The 19,813-nt window shown below is 38.8% G+C and overlaps 1 protein-coding gene across 1 annotated transcript in view; it reads right to left on the bottom strand.

The window, feature by feature from the left end:
• Positions 1–19,813, bottom strand: part of TDRD5 (tudor domain containing 5) — an 80,718-nt gene that overhangs the window by 14,975 nt on the left and 45,930 nt on the right. Inside the window, exons 6-12 of the mRNA XM_052654040.1 lie at positions 17,800–17,953; positions 16,578–16,786; positions 15,203–15,423; positions 10,431–10,643; positions 9,660–9,726; positions 3,713–3,913; positions 3,068–3,226 (exon numbers count right to left, since the gene is read on the bottom strand). Of these exons, the coding sequence (XP_052510000.1) occupies positions 3,068–3,226; positions 3,713–3,913; positions 9,660–9,726; positions 10,431–10,643; positions 15,203–15,423; positions 16,578–16,786; positions 17,800–17,953 (1,224 nt within the window). The remainder of the gene's footprint in view (positions 1–3,067; positions 3,227–3,712; positions 3,914–9,659; positions 9,727–10,430; positions 10,644–15,202; positions 15,424–16,577; positions 16,787–17,799; positions 17,954–19,813) is intronic.

Genomic DNA, 19,813 nt, shown 5'->3' with positions numbered 1-19,813 from the left:
TTAAAGACATCAACACAGTGATGATAAGATATTCTAAAAACTCAAGTAACCAAGTAAGGACTAACAAAAATTCAGATTTCAGAAAGTTTTACAGGTTAAACAAGCCCAATTAATTTTAACTAGCTTTAAACTGAAATGAAATCTAAAATGTTGATATTGCTTGAAATATGCAGCAGTAAACATTCATACACATTTTTCAGAGTAGGTTAATCTCCCAGTAGTCAAATGGTCTTTTGAAAAAAAATTTTACTGAAATATAATTGATTTACAATGTTGTGTTAGTTTCAGGGGTACAGCAAAATAGCCTTTCCTTTTTATCTTTTCTAATAATGCAAGTCCACTAACAAAATAACATTATCCCTATAATTTAAAAAGTCATATATAAAAAACATACTTACAAAACTATTTTCATATTTTATTCAAAGAATAAAGCTTTGTCATGTCTAAAAAAAATAAATTTGGGGACTCTCAAACTGAACCCAACCTATACTTTTAGTTCAGTACTTATTGCCATGAGGAATATGAGACTTTGAAGACATGTCTATTTATTTGCTCATTTGCTGAAAAGTCATTTAACTTATTCACTAATGTGCGTCACTTTACATAAATCTAAAATGGGGATCTTAAAGAAATAACCTGGTAAAGTGGTTGTGAAGATCAATTAACTAGTACGTGCAAGTACTTAGAATAGCGCCTGCCACACAGCACAAGTACAGTGTCACTGTTATCTTTTTATCATAATGGTGTGATCACTCACCTAGAGTCAGACATCCTAGAGTCTGAAGTCAGGTGGGCCTTAGGAAGCATCACCACCAACAAAGCTAGTGGAGGTGATGGAATACCAGTTGAGCTATTTCAAATCCTAAAAGATGATGCTGTGAAAGTGCTGCATTCAGTATGCCAGCAAATTTGGAAAACTCAGCAGTGGCCACAGGACTGGAAAAGGTCAGTTTTCATCCCAATCCCAAAGAAAGACAATGCAAAAGAATGCTCAAACTACCACACAATTGCACTCATCTTACACGCTAGCAAAGTAATGCTCAAAATTCTCCAAGCTAGGCTTCAACAGTATGTGAACTGTGAACTTCCAGATGTTCAAGGTGGTTTTAGAAAAGGCAGAAGAACCAGAGATCAAATTGCTAACATCCACTGGATCATCGAAAAAGCAAGGGAGTTCCAGAAAAACATCTACTTCTGCTTTACTGACTATGCCAAAGCCTCTGACTGTGTGGATCACAACAAACTGTGGAAAATTCTTCAAGAGATGGGAATACCAGACCACCTGACCTGCCTCCTAAGATATCTGTATGCAGGTCAAGAAGCAACAGTTAGAACTGGACATGGAACAACAGACTGGTTTGTTGTCATCCAGGCTGTATACTGTCACCCTGCTTATTTAACTTATATGCAGAGTACATCATGAGAAATGCTGGACTGGATGAAGCACAAGCTGGAATCAAGATTGCCAGGAGAACTATCAATAACCTCAGATATGCAGACGACACTACATTTATGGCAGAAAGCGAAGAAGAACTAAAGAGCCTCTTGACGAAAGTGAAAGAGGAGAGTGAAAAGGTTGGCTTAAAACTCAACATTCAGAAAACTAAGATCATGGCATCTGGTCCCATCAGATCATGGCAAATCAATGGGGAAACAGTGGAAACAGTGAGAGACTTTATTTTGGGGGGCTCCAAAATCACTGCAGATAGGGACTGCAGTCATGAAATTAAAAGACACTTGCTCCTTGGAAGAAAAGCTATGACCAATCTAGACAACCTATTAAAAAGCAGAGACTTTGCCAACAAAGGTCCGACTAGTCAAAGGTATGGTTTTTCCAGTAGTCATGTATGGATGTGAGAGTTGGATCATAAAGAAAGATGAGTGCCCAAGAATTGATGCTTTTGAACTGTGGTGTTGGAGAAGACTCTTGAGAATCCCCTGGACTGCAAGGAGATCCAACCAGTCCATCCTAAAGAAAATCAGTCCTGAATATTCATTGAAAGGACTGATGCTGAAGCTGAAACTCCAATACTTTGGCCACCTGATGCGAAGAACTGAAAAGACCCTGATGCTGGGAAAGATGGAAGGCAGGAGGAGAAGGGGATGACAGAGGGTGAGATGGTTGGATGGCATCACTGACTCAGTGGACATGAGTTTCCACAAACTCTGGGAGCTGGTGATGGACAGGAAAGCCTGGCATGCTGCAGTCCATGGGGTTGCAAAGAGTTGGACACAACTGAGCAACTGAACTGTGGTATAGAATAATACATAACAATATGATTATTATTACTGTGGGTAGGAGTTGCTACAAGGTTTACAGAAAAAGTTAGAAATGAGAACACTTAAGAAACATCTGAAGTGTGTAGAGGGAAGAAAAAATAGCATTTGGATCCATGCAGGTAAGGTCACAACTGCACCAAGGTGGCAGCAGAATTCAGTATATGAGAGAAATTATGCAGGAAAAAGTATGGCTGAAATGAAGGTTTAAACCAGCAAATGGTAAGAGACAAGGTAACTATTGAGAGTACTGTGGAGTTTCCAAACCTCCCCAGGTCTGCAAATGCCTCAGTTTCCTCATTGCTAAAATAAGGTTAATTATAGTCACTACAACTTCCCTGGTAGCTCAGCTGGTAAAGAATCTGCCTGCAATGCAGGAGACCCTGGTTCAATTCCTGGGTTGGGAAGATCCTCTGGAGAAGAGATAGGCTACCCACTCCAGTATTCTTGGGCTTCCCTGGTGGCTCAGATGGTAAAGAATCCACCTGCAATGCGGGAGACCTGGGTTTGATCCGTGGGTTGGGAAGATCCCCTGGAGGAGGGCATGGCAACCCACTCCAGTATTCCCGCCTGGAGAATCTGCATGGACAGAGGAGCCTGGTGGGATACAGTCCATGGGGTCGCAGAGAGTCGGACACGACTGAGCAACTAAGCACTACATCACAAGTATTTTATGAGAATTAAATAATATATTAAAAGTGCCTTTTATAGTGTCTGGCATACAGTAAGTACTCATTAAATATTAACAATAATAAAAAGAATATGACAGTATTTGCAGAAAACCTCTTACCAGGGTATATAAGTCACTCTCTTTTGACTGTGGACTGATCTCTCGGTCTTCATTAAAATAGTGCTGCTGGGAATGATAGCCCAGCTCTTTTAGGACAATGTCCTCAGGCCTCACACTGGATTTAGTGTATAAAGCTAAAGGGTTGAGGTCTCTGAAACCCTAGGATAAGAAAAAGAAGGAGGAAGAGTTTAGTTTCTCAGAAAAAAATGGAAAGAGCACTCCATAATTCTCAAATGTTGTGGAAATGTATTATCTTCTAAAATTTAATAGTATTTTTCCCATACTGATAGTGCTTGCTGGCCACAAAAATGATCAACACCAATATTAATGGTGATGTAGACACTGTTATCAATAATTAGAAAATAAGAGAGTGTTGCTCTGCTCTAAGAAAACTTCAGAGAATTAAATACTAGGGGGTAAGACAGAATTCTCCACTATTTAAAATAAAAGCACTCACATTCTAAAGGACAATAAGCCAAATGTAGTTTTCTGTGGTCATGAGAAAATTAAGAAAGTGCTGTAAGCCAGGCATCTCACAGATGTCTCTTAAAGAATCAATCAAATAACCTTCTGTATTAAATTCTCATACCTTGAAGGGTTGAGATTAAACAAAATACATTACAAAATACATTCAGACTGCTCCACCTTAGAAGGGACATTTTCTCGGCATACAATAGCATGACCCTCTGTCCTCAAGACGTGGTGGAAATAGACATCTTCATTTGAGGATGTGTCACACAGGAAAATGTTCAGGATCCCATCTACATATTCATCCACTACCCCTACTAATGGTTTCAAGCCACACAACTTCTGGAACTGCAAAACAGCTCTGGATGTCCAATGTTCCTGAAATACAATCAAGATGTGAGATTCAGATGACAGATTCAAACACCAATTATAAAAACCAAACCACAAATACAAGTGAATTCCTAATGAACTAAGGATTTTAGTGGAAAAATCAAACCATGAAAATCCCAGAATAACACATTTGAGGATATTTATGATTTGGGGATGAGAAAAGGTAGAATAAAGGAAAAATGGTGAAAATGGGATTTGGGGGGAAAACTTATCTTAATGTGATGAAAAACTTCCATGTTTGGAAATGACTGAGTTAGATTATTGGACCAACCCTCCCACAGGAACTAAAAATTTTAGATAAAATATTTTTAAAACATGTCCAAAAAAGCATCAGAGAACTAACAAAAGAGTAACACAGGTCAGGTCAAAATTAAAGGGAAAGTGGGAACTATTTTTGTCTTAAGGTTATCTGCTAATCCAGGCTAATCTGAACTTTGGTTTCAATGATCTTACAGGTCAGAGGGCAGAAATTCAAGCCAGTATCTGCCCATGAGAGAGAGTGGAGAGGAGTTTATTGAGTCCCTAGGGATACATGCTCAGAATAAGGCAAAAGAAGAAATAAATTAGCCTTCACATGGATTTGCAGCTCAAGTTTCACATCAGCTGGGTGGTACACAAATCCTCACGTTGTTCATTTGAATTAACATGGTTCTAGACTGCTAGGTACCTGGCAGAAGAGAATGTACATCTTTCTAGAGGCAGGCAAACTCAATCTATATTCCAACCAATTTTACAAAAAAATTTTTAAAAGTCAATAAACAGGACATAGGCAAAGATAAAAAGTATATAAAGAGACAACAAATCACAAATACAATATAACTAATACAAAGTCTCAGAAACCTTAGATATCTGAATTTCCAGATGAATTACAAAACAAATAAACTTACTACATGTAAAAACAAACAAAAAATGAAATTAACTTGAAAGCTTCTGTAGAGATCTGCAATCTATTAAAAATCAATCTAGCAGAATTAAAGAATCAAGAGAATTTTTAGAAAGTAAAAATATAATAATAATAATATTCGAATTAGAAATTAGAAAGTAAAAATAGAGTAATAATAACCAAAAGTAAAATCCTAATGAAAGTGAAAGTGAAGTCGCTCAGTCGTGTCTGACTCTTTGTGACCTCATGGACTGTAGGCGACCAGACTCCTCCATCTATGGGATTTTTCAGGCAAGAATAATGCGGTGGGTAGCCATTTCCTTCTCCAGGAGATCTTCCCAACCCAGGGATTGAACCCAGGTCTCCCACACTGTAGGCAGATGCTTTACCGTCTGAGCCATGAGGGAAGTCCCCAAACCCTAATAGGTGTATTCAATAACAGATTAGGTAGAAATAAAAAATAAACACCTATGGCTGATTCATTTTGATGTCTGACAGAAAACAACAAAATTCTGTAAAGCAATTATCCTTCGATTAAAAAATAAACTTCTAAAAAATTAGTAAACTGGAAGATAATTTAGAAAAATTACCCAGAATGCAACACAGAAGACAGAAATGTATATAGACTACAGAACAGAGGTTAAAAGATATGGCAGGCGAACTGAGAAGGTTTAGCATGTTTTAAATTATGGTTCTACAAAAAGAGAGAAACAGAGGGGGGGCTATAAATATGAATATAGGGAAAAGACAGTAACTGAGGAGATAATGGCTAAGAACTGAACTGAATGAAAAGTAAAAATGCACAGATAAAAATTCCAATGAACCACAAAGTAGGATACATAAGAACAAATCGACACATAAACATATTAAAACCGAAGAACACAGTTTTCAGACTTCAGAAACATGGTAGAGTAGTAAAGACTACCTTTGCCTCTCTCCTTCAATCTATATCCAGTGAAACATCCACAGCTCACAAAACGTGCTTCTGCCCAGCACCACAGGGCACTGCAGAATTCCACACATCTGCACACCCAAAAGGAGATGGACTGAAACGCACAGAGGGGCGGGGGAACTGCAGACTGCATGCTGGCATCCTGGCCCTCTGGGTGAGGTCGTGAACACACAGCTGCGGAGAACCTGGGAGCCACAAGGAAGGCCGTGCGCACAACTGTGGCCACCTGACCGCCCCTGGCACCCACGGCCGCAAGCAGAAGCGGCAGCAGGGCCTGGGAGCCTGTCCCTCCAGCATCTGAGGAGCCCACGACCCCACCTGCACCCCCTTCATCACCTCTCCCCTCAGCAGGTCCTGTGTCTCAAGGGGAGCCCTGACACAAGCAAAGAGCCCACAGGCCAGATGACAACAGCGGCTACAGCAGAAGCAAGGCAGCGAAGACCCTGGTGGCACAAAAAGCAGGGACAAACAAGGCATGGAGCCACCCCTCTTACAGGGAAGGTGGAGGCTGGAAAGGGCCAACCCTCAAATACAACCAGAGGCCGCTCAGGTAAAAGAAACCAAAACCTTAAATGATTGCGCCACCTACTGGAGGAAATCGAACTCCTACTCTATCATTCAACACCAGCTCAGGAACACCTGGTCAAACACCACCAAGACTCACAGCGACACTGTACCACAAAAAGACAGCAACAGTTCTCCAGAAACCAAAGGCATGGAATGCTTCAATTTAACTGTTAAAGAATTCAAAATAGCTGTTGCGAAGAAATTCAATGAGCAGTGAGAAAGGCAGTTTAATGAGCTCATGAATAAAGTTAATGAACAGAAGGAATACTTCACCTAAGAGATTGAAACTCTAAAAAAAAAAAGAAAGAAAGAACCAAACAGGACTTTCTTGGTGGTCCACTGGTTAACAATCCACCTGCCAATGCAGGGGACATGGATTTGATCCCTGGTCCGGGAAAATCCCACACGCTGCAAGGGCAACTAAGTCTGTGGGCCACAACTGCTGAGCCCTCATGCTGCGACCACTGAAGCCTGTGCACCCTAGAGCCCAGGCTCCGCAACAGGAGAAGCCACATACTGCAACTAGAGCACAGACCACTATCTCCCACCATATACACAAATCAACTCAAAAGGGACTAAAGATGTAAATGTAAGTGAAAGTCACTCAGTAGTGTCCAACTCTTTGTGACCCTACGGACTATACAGTTCTGGAATTCTCCAGGCCAGAATACTGGAGTGGGTAGCCTTTCCCTTCTCTAGGGGATCTTCCCAACCCAGGGATCGCACCCAGGTCTCCTGCATTGCAGGCAGATTCTTTATCAACTGAGCTATCAGGGAAGCCCGGGACTAAACGTAAGACCTGAGACTAAATAAAGCTCCTGGAAGAAAACACAGGCAGTATGCTCTTTGGCATCAGTCTTAGCAATATCTCCTTAGATATGTCTCCACAGGCAAGGAAAACAAAAGCAAAAATAAATAAAAGGGACTACACCAAGCTAAAAAGCTTTTGCACAGCAAAGGAAATTAGCAATATAACAAGTGAAAGTGAAAGTGAAGTCGCTCCCTCGTGTCCAACTCTTTGCGACCCATGGACTGTAGCCCACCAAGCTCCTCCGTCCATGGGATTCTCCAGGCAAGAATACTGGAGTGGGGTGCCATTTCCTTCTCCATATATAACAAGACTGTCTACCAAATAGAAGATTTTTGCTAATGATATATCTGATACGAGGTTTATCCAAAGCATATAAAGAACTCATACAACTCAACAACAACAAAAACAGTCTGTTTCGAAAATGGGTAAAGAAACTGAAGAGACATTTTCCAAAGACAATATACAAATGGCCAACAGGTACATGAAAAGATACTCAACAGCACTAATTATTATGGAAATAAAAATCAAACCCACAGTTTGACAGCACCTTACACCTGTAAGAATGGCTATTATCAAAAAGGTAAGAAATAGAAGTGTTGGCAATGATGTGGAGAAAAGGGAACTCTCATATACAGTACTGGTGAGAAAGTAAATTGATGGATAGACAGAGACAGTATGGAGATTCCTCAAAAAATTAAGACTAGAACTACCATATGATCCAGCTATCGCACTTCTGGGTATTTATCCAAAGAATATGAAAACACTAATCGGAAAATATATCTGCACCCTCACATTCTTTGGCATTATTTAAATAGCCAAGATATGAATCAAGTGAAGTGCCCATCAACAGCAGAATAAAGAAAATGTGGCATATAAATATAATGGAATAGTGCTCAGCTATTAAAAAAAAAAAAATGTGACCTTACCATTTGCAACAACATGGATTGAACTTGAGCATTTTATGCTGAATAAAATAAGTCAGATGGATAAAGACATATATCACATGATTTCACCTTGTAGAGTATTTAAAAACTAATAAACAAGCAAAAAATAATGAACAAACCAAACACACAAATATGTACATACGGAGAACAGAGTAATGGTTATCAGAGGAGAGGGAAGAGGGGGTGGGCAAATGGGTAAAGGGGGTTGGGTCATCTGATGGAAAATAAACTTTTGGTAGTGAGTATGTGGTAGGATATATGTATATAGAAGTGGAAATACAATGTTGTACACATAATGTTATAAATCAATATTATAAACATAACGTTATACATCAATGTTACCTCAATAATATAGTTTTGTTTCCTAAAGAGTAAATTTGTAAACTTCAATTTCATTAGCAGATAGTTCTAATACTATACTGAAGGCAAAAGGAGAAGAGGGTGGCAGAGGATGAAATGGTTAAATCGCATCACCGGCTCAGTGGACGTGAATCTGAGCACACGCTGGGAGACAGTGAAAGACAGGGAAGCCTGGTGTGCTGCAGTCCTCGGGGTCGCAAAGAGTGAGGCACAACTTAGCAACTGAACAACAACAACAAATGGAAGCTACTGATAAGTTATTTAAACAGACCAATATGGGATAATAAATGTGTACAGTATGGATAATTAAGAGTTCTGAGGGGAAAAAAAAACAAAATTAGGTGCATAATTATAACTACACAAATATATGTATCTATATGGAGGAAAATGGCTCCTGTTCCACCCCATACCAAACATCTCCTACAACAATGTCACTAGAGAACTCTATTAAAAATGTATTTCTGATTGTGGCAGTTCTCTTTAGTTGCTCCCCAGAAACTAAAGGACAACATCCAGCATGTACACACTGCTATATTTAAAACAGATACCCAACCTAACCTAAGATAATTGAACTCTGTTCAATGTTATGTGGTAGCCTGGATGGGACAGGAGTCTGGGAGAGAATGAATACATGTATATGTATGGCTGAATCCCTTTGCTGTCCATCTGAACTATCACAACGTTGTTTGTTAACTAGCTATACGCCAATACAAAAAAAAAAGTTTTTAAAACAATAAAGGACAATGTCCAGACTCCTGCACATGGCTACAGGTCTCCACCTTAGTCTCCTGTTTCTCTGACATCATTTGCCATGCACCAACTGCAGCTCATCCTCTATTACATAGCCAAACAGAACCACTTAAAATTCCTCAAATTTGAGATACTTCATGCTACTCTTCCTTCGCCTGGAATGTCTTTCTTGTTTGTTCAGTTATGGTGCTAATCTTCCTTCAAAGTTTCATGCAAATGTCACCTCTTTTAAGACACTGTCTCTGATTACCTTGAACAGAAACAAGGGCTGTTCCTTCTGTATTTCTGTCATACACTATAAAACTCCCTAGGAAATCTGACAAGTACAATTATTTTTGTCTACATGCCTTTCTCCCATTCTTTCTACAATGACTTTCTTTTTCATGTTTTATTTTTTTATCCTGAGAACTTAGAATTGTTCTTGGCATCAAATGTTTGCTTATTAAATGGAGAGCAAACAAACATACCTCTACTGGCCTCACCCATGCCAAAGAACAAGGGATAGCCTGAGCAGGAAGCTTTGTGTAGCAGCACCTGCAACAGACAAATATATGAATATTTAATATTTTAAAACTGCATTTTATGGAATCTCTTATCCCTTTCTTTAAAAAAAAATTATGTATTTCTGGCTGTGCTAGATCTTCTTGCTGCATGTGGGCTTTCCCTAGTTGCAGCAAGTGGCAGCTACTCTTCACTGCAGTGCACGGGCTTCCCACTGAGGTGGCTTCTCTTGTTGTAAAGCACGAACTCCAGGCATGTGGGCTTCAGTAGCTGTGGTGCAAGTCTTATCCACTTCTTGATTTCAGTTTTTCACACCATCTCAGAGTATTTAATGCATGCATTTTTACATGAAATGTCTTACCACTTCACACTAATGTCTAAGAAAGAAATTTGTAAAACATAACAAGTCTTTGAAACCATGAAATTAAAATATAGGGGGAAACAGTCCAAACTTCATGATATATAAATGCAACTCTTAGCATGACCCAAAGCATCATTTTCTTAATAAGAGGATGAAATTTAGTCTCATGGTCCATTCAGATTCACAGTCATGTGACAGAAAACACAAGAGATTGTAATCCAGCTGTGAAACTAAATGACCATTTGCCAAATCTGCACTCAGAAGAAAGGGGTAGAAAGGACGGAGGCAGGAGAAAAGGAAGAGAGGTCATTACTCCCCCACAACTCCAGCATTATGGTTCAAACCTAAATTGTTCTTAATGAACTTATTAACTCACTTGAGGAACCTCAGGGAAGACTTCTGAACAGTTCCAATGTTTCCAAAATCTGGATAGAACACTTCAACTTCCTGTTTCCCAAGAATTCGATGGATAATGACCCGATACCACCACTTATCCTCAGAAATCCTTACACAACAGAGATGTCCTGGCTGGATAAAACACTCTGGCATGGCATATCGATCAGAAACCAACTGATTAGAATAACAGCGCCTGCAGAATTCCATAAAAGAAATCCATAGAAAAAGAAAACAATTAAAGATCAGTTTTACTGATGTTATCAAGAGCATGAAAGTCTTGGCAAAAGGCAAAGAAAAATTCTCACTTTTTCTGATTTGGTAATGCTTATTACTGATACCAATTAATCTTCTTTTTCATGTCCAAATTCTTTCTCTTTACCAATAAACTTCTTCAAATAGAAATTTACTAAGTGATCATTATTAACATTATACCAAGTATTCTTGGCATACATATATATAGTGATACAGTATATAATATAGTGATATATATAATATATATAATATAGTGATACAGTCTACTTAGAAAAAACACAGTATGCTTTTGGAGAGATACAAAAGAAATTACTCTTATATGTGACACCAATGTAAAAATCAGATTGCTGTTCATGAATAAATCTAGTGAAGGAAAATGTAAACATTTTACATAGTGTTTACTAACAAAAGACATCATTATTCAATAGAAAAAAGATAATTTAGAGCGGTAATTCTCCAAGTGCAGTTTACAAATTCCTGGGACCCTGACATACTTTCAAAGAGTTCATAAGATCAAAGCTATTTTAATATATTGTATTATTATGAAAATAATTATTTGCCCTTTTCACTGGGTTAACATTTGCATTGATGGTATAAAAGCAATGGTGCCTTTGCTTTTACAAAGTTTTACAAAAGGGTAAAACTCAGGTGCCTTTGCTGAATCAAACCAGTGACATCCAACTGTACTACTGCTGCTGCTGCTGCTAAGTCACTCCAGTCGGTGCGACCCCAGAGACAGCAGCCCACCAGGCTACCTCATCCCTGGGATTCTCCAGGCAAGAACACTGGAGTGGGTTGCCATTTCCTTCTCCAGTGCATGAAAGTGAAAAGTGAAAGTGAAGTCGCTCAGTCATGTCCGACTCTTCGTGACCCCATGGACTGCAGCCTACCAGGCTCCTCCGTCCATGGGATTTTCCAGGCAAGAGTACTGGAGTAGGGTGCCATCGCCTTCTCTGATTCAACTGTACTAGTAGTCATTTATTTTTCACTGCCATGCATTCCAATTAAATTTTTTTAAAGAAAAAAAAAGGCTAATTTAACTTAAGAATGTCCATGATAAAGCAATAAAAATTATTAAGTGTATTAAATCTCAAACACAGAGTGACTATCTTTTCAATATTCTCTGTAACAAAAATGGAAGTACAATGCTTCCTAAGTTGCCTTAAGGAAAAGCACTTACGGATTTCAGTTGTGAACTGAACCAGCTGTTCTGCGTGTGTATATGTGCGTATGGAGTATTGTTTTTAGTTGGAAGATGAATAAGACACTATTAAACACCATTTTTGCATGAAAGGTCCACTCAGAAACTATGTTTATTCAGATTTGGGTATTTGACTCACACTTTCTCAAGAATGAAGTGGGCTTGTCACTTCCAGGAAAACACTTACAGTATTTATTGTCAATGATAAAATTCAAACCTTTCCAATTAAAATTTTTGAAATGTTACATCTAGCACTGTGAGCTTGACAGCTTCCTAATACATAATACTCTTCTGATGATATCAGATGAGTGTGATTTTTTAAAAATATATTGTGTGATGAAACATCCACATTTGGAAGATGTATATAACTCACTGCACCAGTATTTTCCAAAAGACCAATGCATGATGTTTTAAAATCACAAATGGTGGTAAAATTGAGGGCCAGTTCCATTGAGTCCACACTTAGAAGGTCTCTATGCTTACTTATACAGTAGAAAGTGACAAACACACTCAAGGGATTAGATCTGATAGTTAAAGAGTGCCTGAGGAACTATGGACGGAGGTTTGCGACACTGTACAGGAGGCAGTGATCGAGACCATTCCCAAGAAAAAGAAAGGCAAAATTGTTGTCTGAGGAGGCCTTACCAACAGCTAAGAAAAGAAGACATGCTAAAGGCAAAGGAGAAAAGGAAAGATATACCCATTTGAATGCAGAGTTTCAAAGAATAGCAAGGAGAGATAAGAAAGCCTTCCTCAGGGATCCATGCAAAGAAATAGGGGAAAACAATAGAATGGGAAAGACCAGAGATCTCTTCCAGAAAATTAGAGATACCAAGGGAACATTTCATGCAAAGATGGGCACAATAAAAGACAGAAACGGTATGGACCTAACAGAAGCAGAAGATATTAAGAAGAGGTGGCAAGAATAAACAGAAGTATTATACAAAAAGGATCTTCATGATCCAGAAATCCTAGAGTCCAAAGTCAGGTAGGCCTTAGGAAGCATCACTACCAACAAAGCTAGTGGAGGTGATGGAATTCCAGTGGAGCTATTTCAAGTCCCAAAAGATGATGCTGTGCAAGTGCTGCATTCAGTATGCCAGCAAATTTGGAAAACTCAACAGTGGCCACAGGACTGGAAAAGGTCAGTTTTCATCCCGATCCCAAAGAAAGGCAATGCCAAAGCATGTTCAACCTACTGCACAATTGCACTCATCTCACATGCTAACAAAGCAATGCTCAAAATTTTCCAAGCTAGGTTTCAACAATACATGAACCAAGAACTTCCAGATGTTCAAGTTAGATTCAGAAAAGGCAGAGGAACCAGAGATCAAATTGCCAACATCCACTGGATCACAGAAAAAGCAAGAAAGTTCCAGAAAAACATCTACTTCTGCTTTATTGACTGCTCCAAAGCCTTTGACTGTGTGGATCACAACAAACTGTGGGAAATTCTTCAAGAGATGGGAATACCAGGCCACCTTAACTGCCTATGGAGAAATCTGTATTCAGGTCAAGAAGCCACAGTTAGAACTGGACATGGAACAACAGATCAGTTCCAAAGTTGAAAAGGAGTATGTCAAGGCTGTATATTGTCACCCAGGTTGTTTAACTTACATGCAGAGTACATCATGTGAAATGCCAGGGTAGATGAAGCACAAGCTGGAATCAGGATTGCCGGAAGAAACATCAATAACCTCAGATATGCAGATCACATCACCCTTATGGCAGAAAGCGAAGAGGAACTAAAGAGCCTCTTGATGAAAGTAGAAGAGGAGAGTGAAAAAGTTGGCTTAAAGCTCAACATTCAGAAAATGAAGATCATGGCATCTGGTCCCATCACTTCATGGGAAATAGATGGGGAAACAGTGGAAACAGTTTGGGCTTCAAAACCATTGCAGACGGTGAATACAGCCATGAAATTAAAAGACACCTGCTCCTTGCAAGAAAAGCTATGACCAACCTAGGCAGAATATTACAAAGGTTTGCCGACAAACCTTCAGCAAGGTTTCCCTGGTGGCTCAGATGGTAAAGCGTCTGCCTGCAATGCAGGAGACCCTGGTTTGATCCCTGAGTTAGGAAGATACCCTGGAGAAGGAAATGGCAACCCACTCCAGTACTCTTGCCTGGAAAATCCCATGTACAGAGCATACTGGTAGGTTACAGCCCACAGGGTCACAAAGAGTCGGAGACGACTGAGCAACTTCACTAGCCAACAAAGGTCCGTTTAGTCAAAGCTGTGGTTTTTCTAGTAGTCATGTATGGATGTTAGAGTTGGGTCATAAAGAAAGCTGAGTGCCAAAGAATTGATGCTTTTGAACTGTGGTGTTGGAGAAGACTCTTGAGAGTCCCTTGGACTGCAAGGAGATCCAACCAGTCCATCCTAAAGGAAATCAGTCCTGAATATTCATTGGAAGGACTGATGCTGAAGCTTGAGCTCCAATACTTCGGCCACCTGATGCAAAGAACTGATTCATTGGAAAGGCCCTGATGCTGGGAAAGACTGAAGACAGGAGGAGAAGGAGGTGACAGAGGATGAAATGGTTGGATGGCATCACCAACTCAATGGATATGAGTTTGAGCAACCTCTGGCAGTTGGCAATGGACAGAGAAGCCTGGCGTGCTGCAGTCCATGGGGTTGCAAAGAGTCAGACACGACTGAGTGACTGAACTGAACTGAATGTTTACTCTAATAATGCTCTGCTACTGCTGTTTTGAAATTCTTCATTTTTAAACAATAAGTCTTGCATGTCAATTTTGCACTAGAGCCTGCAATTATATAGCTAATCCTGGATCCATTCAAAGTGCAAAGTTAAAAAATGGATTTTAACATAGTAAGAGTTTGAAAAGTTCAAATTCTACATTACATCAAACCTTAAGAAACCACTACTTGTCAAGGTTTCATATACTATCAAAATAATATTCACAATTTTCTGAAAAGGCTGTTAAAATACTCTTTTTCCCAACTATGTACCTATTTGAGGCCAGATGTTTTCATAAGCTTTCACCAAAAGAATGTATCTCAAGAAATTAAAAGCAGAAGCAGATACTGAAATACAACTTTCTTCTAGTAAGCCAACTACAGCTATTTTCCATAAAAATACTATATTCAGAAAAATGAACTTATCATGATTTTTAAGCAATATTTTACATTCTCACTGTTTTATTTTTGGTACAATAAATACTGATAAGCAAAGGCTCTTCTGAGTCCTTAATTTTTAAAACCCCTGAGACCAAAATGTTTGAGAACTGACTTAACAAGGTACGTGAAAAATACATTGAAAATAACAGAATCCTACCGCATTTCAATCATCATGTCCTCAAGTAACTCTGATGAATCCCTGCTGTAGATTCGGATGTAGAATTGACTAGGAGAGAGGATATACTCCACAAAGACACCCACGAGGGTACTGGTATCTAATGGGGGCAGTCTGCATAATTTCTTGTCCCGCACAGCATCTGGTGGGATGTCATGATTTGCCATTGCCAAGTTGAGCTGGGATTTGTTCATTTCTACTTGCTACAAATTAAAAAAAAAAGAAAAGAAAAGAAACCACTATAAATCTTTGAGTAACATGTCAAACTTTGACAATGTTTCTTAAAAGTATATTTCATGAGTTACCTTTACTAGAAACACCTGGCAAATTATAAAAATGAAAATTCTTAGGCTCTAGCCCAGATTCAGTGATTCAGAATATCTGGAAGTGAGACCCACAGTTATGCCTTTAAAACAATTTCCAAGATGATCCTTACCTAAAGTACAAAAAGTACTGTACATAAAGAGAGTTAAAGTACATAAAGAGAGTTAAAAGTAAAGTACATAGAGAGAGTTAAAAGTGTGTCGCACACAACTGCCCTGTACAAAACTGAAAACATGGTGCTTCAAATACTTAGGGTGAACTAAGTTACAGCCTAAATAAGATACAGCCTCATCCTAACCAACCCTACCAACAAAGGCAACTTGAAAGAATGGATTAAATTTCAGACTACTGTTCCACCCAAAAATGGGACTTCTCAAACACTTTCATTCTAAAATATACTATTTTCCTTTAGGCTTTTCTATCATCCTCTAGAAAATACAGCAGCCTCTCCAAACAAAATGTTTTCCCTCCATGAAAGAAACCAGGTATGAAGGGCAAAAGGGAAGAAGAGGAAGCAACTAATTTCTTAATAATGACAAAATAACTAACAGGAGATGAGAACACAAAAGCGGAGAAGTGTGTGTGTGGAGATCAAATAAAAGAGAAAAGCACCCTACAACTGAGGCTAGGTGCAGGGGCAACCTACAGCTAAGTACTGAGAATACGGTTACAGCCAAGCTTCTCAGTTCTTCCCTCTGAAGCCCTGAAGGGTTTTCAAGCCTACAGAAACACATGGACAGAGAATCAACGTCTGTCAAGCAATGTCATCCTCAAACAACAGTTAAGTCTTCAAAGCCAACTGAAAACTCTGAAATGAGACTCAAGGAAAGCTAGTTATATAAAAGACTGAAAACCAGAATGAACACTGTATAAGATGACTTCAGACCAAAGTTCTGGTCTTGTCTAAAAAATCATATGTCTAGAAATAAGAGTTTTTCTCAAACAGAAATTTTGTCTAAAGAAACACTCATTCAGTTACTTTTCATAATGCTGAATCTTCAGTGCTTGAAGACAGACATCAAACCATACTCACCAGCTGCAAAGGTTTTACCACCAGATTAGGCTTCTTGAAAATCTTCTGTTCTGGTTCCTTATGGTTTTTTGAAGGGTAATCCCAAGTAGTCTCCTTGATAACAGCAGTAGACAGTGAATTTCTAGGGGGATTGGACACACAAGCTTTGGCTTCTATTTTCTTATCTGATTGAACTAAAAATGAATTTCTGACTGATGACACAGCTCCATCTGAAATGACCGATAGAGAAACCTATGTGTATCTATTAAAATAACCTGTAAACTATTACTAAGCACATTCTATGTGCCAGGCACTGGGCAGATAATGATAGATACGAACCTGTCTTTGCAGACCTTTCAGTATGGAGAGACACAAGGGAAGTTCCAGATGGGAACAAATCTTACATTATTTATGATGGGGGAGGAGGTTGGAAGAGAAGTCTGGTAAGGTTTTTTAAACTTTGGTGAAAGGTTTTATTTTTCAACATCCTTATTTCAATTTATTTCTTGTTCAACTTTAGCTGTGAACATTCACTGTTGCTTAATGTACAGTATAACTACTTGTACTACTAATGTACAACGGAACCTCAATGTATGTAACCACTTAATGTTCCATAACACAATCTCTTAATTTTTAGGGAATTCCCAAACCAATCACATATTTTGTTCAAATTTATATGTTTATGACAATTATAAGAGGTTGACACACTAAAATGGATTCCAGATAGACATAAAACCATAGCAGCTCCTAAAGAAATACACCAGTAACTATACAAAGATGTAGGCACAAGGATATTGAACACTATACATTTTATAATACAAAAAAGGGGATACTCTCTACATGTCCATTGATAGGAGACTGGTTAAATGGACTATAACATAATTACATAAAAGAATTACACAGACCGCTCAGTGCTGAACAACTGAGTTAAGAGCCACTGGACCACCTAGTGTTTCCCCGTGAGAGCATCATCTCAGAAAACTTATTTCTTCAGAATTATTAAAAAATCTAAACAATGAAGAAAGTAAACTTTAAAAACTCAGATTTTAATATAGCAGCATTATTACAACATACATCATCAGGAAGGAGGTCATTATATACGAAACGTTTTCAAGGCTAACATGTGATCTGTTTGGTTGATGTGGTTACAATTAAGATAGTTACCTAAACGATGCATTCTTTTTCCTTGTCCTTACAGAGATAATTAAACATCAGGTTTGCATCATACTGTAATACAACTCACCAGATGCTAGAGGCTTCATATCAGCATCAAACACCAGCAAGTCTTGTTCTCCTTCCCTGAACTCAACATGGAGAATGTCACTAAGTGCTCCAACAAGCTCTATTACATTTAAGAAGCCCAGTTTTTTGGGTGAAAGTTGCTCTTTAAAAATTAACTGTCACCAAAAAAAAAAAAAAAAACAAGGAATATAACATATGCAAATACTTCAAGGACAATGCTTTAATTTGGACTTGGACTCCAAACAAAATTTGTAGGGGTGAGTAAATTCAGCATTCAATAAACACTTGCTTCCACGTGAGTATAATACAAACCAAGCAACCTATAATCCCTCACCATAAACTTCTAGGCCACCTTCAAGTTCCTTTTAGAGCACATGGTAATTAAAAAGAAAATTAGAAGACATTTTTACCTCTCATTTTTCACAATGTATGATTATAAAGCAAAAGTCTTTTAAAAAAGAGGGGAACACACAAAATACAGAAATCCTAATAAAACTGTTGATATTTCTCTATGTTCACAGAAAGAATATTCACTACCACTTTTCACATGCAATAAAATAATACTATTTTTAAATGTTTCCTTAAAACTATGCTTATTATTTCGCCCTTGAAGTTGGGATAAATAGGTAAGTGTAAGTGTATTTTCTACAGCACACTGATTTTCTTAACTTGGAAAAAAGAAGAATTATACCAAATAGACACAGAAGATAATATATATAGAATAAATAACAAATATGTCTGGTTTAAACTGCACAGTGAATTAGTTAGGTTTGTCCTTGCTAATAGAGTGAGTGTGCGTGTAGTTGCTCAGTCGTGTTCGGCTCTTTGTGACTCCACAGACTGTAGTCTGCCAGGTTCCTCTGTTCATGGGGTTTCTCAGGCAACAATACTAGAGTGGGTTACCATTTCTTCCTCCAGGGGATCTTCCTGACCCAGGGATCAAACCCACGTCTTCTGTGTCTCCTGCACTGGCAGGTGAATTTCTCACCATTGAGCCACCTGAGAATTCCTTGTTAATCAAGATCTCCAACGAAAAGGTCTGAATTCTTAAATCTTTTGTCTCCCTAACCAAGGTAAAGCAGTTGAGCTAACCATGTTTCTTGCTCTCTTCCTTTTGATTAGGTGTTGTGCGGGTTGGTTCAGTCACATTCCAACTCTGCAACCCCATGGACTGTAGCTCACCAGGCTCCTCTGTCCATGGAATTTTCCAGGCAAGAATACTGGATTGGGTTGCCATTTCCTCCTCCAGGGGATCTTCCCAACCCAGAGATTGAACCCACGTCCCTTGCTTCTCCTGCATTGGCAGGAGGATTCTTTACCACTGTACCACCTGGGAAGCCTAATTAGGTGTTGGTAGGAAATAAATCCTTGCCCTGACTTAATCACCTTGGAGAAGATCGACAGGAACACACAGTGCAAACACTTTTAGAGGACTGACCCTTGACAAACGGTGGGATGTCTTTGTTTTAGAGGCATTTTATTGAGACAAGGCAAAACAATTAGATGTTCAGAAGTAGTGTACAATGAAAGAGATGTCAAACCCGTTGCTTTATCATGTATTCCCTCTTCTTTACAATTAAAGCAAACAAGCAAACCCAACTTTCTGCTTTAAGGGAAGAGTCAGAAAAATAAGCCAATACATTTCCGCTCTTCATAACAGAAACAGCTACCAGAAATCTAACTGTAATAAGAGAAACTGAAAGTTGGCTTACATATATTCATTAAAAAGACAACAGACCATCAGACTACAAGAGGATAACTCCATCTGTCTTAATCTGATACTCTTGTGTTTTCACTCATAGGTATCACCAAGTTGATAAGTTCCAGCACTGGAGCTTATTCATATTCCTCATTATTCACTGCTCATGTTTGCCTTAAGCAGAGAGTAACTCGGAGGCTGATGCTTTTCTCTGCTTTAGTCTGTAAGCTGTGTACTATCTGTGGCATCTGTCTGACGCTCAGGCCATAACTTCAGGAGTTGAACTATAGATGGAATCTGAATTCTCTGAAGCAAT

This window comes from Budorcas taxicolor, chromosome 16 (assembly GCF_023091745.1).
Source record: "Budorcas taxicolor isolate Tak-1 chromosome 16, Takin1.1, whole genome shotgun sequence".
In the NCBI taxonomy this organism is placed as follows: domain Eukaryota; kingdom Metazoa; phylum Chordata; class Mammalia; order Artiodactyla; family Bovidae; genus Budorcas; species Budorcas taxicolor.
Note: the sequence above shows the minus strand (reverse complement) of the source record. Positions and strands in the feature narration are given on the sequence as shown.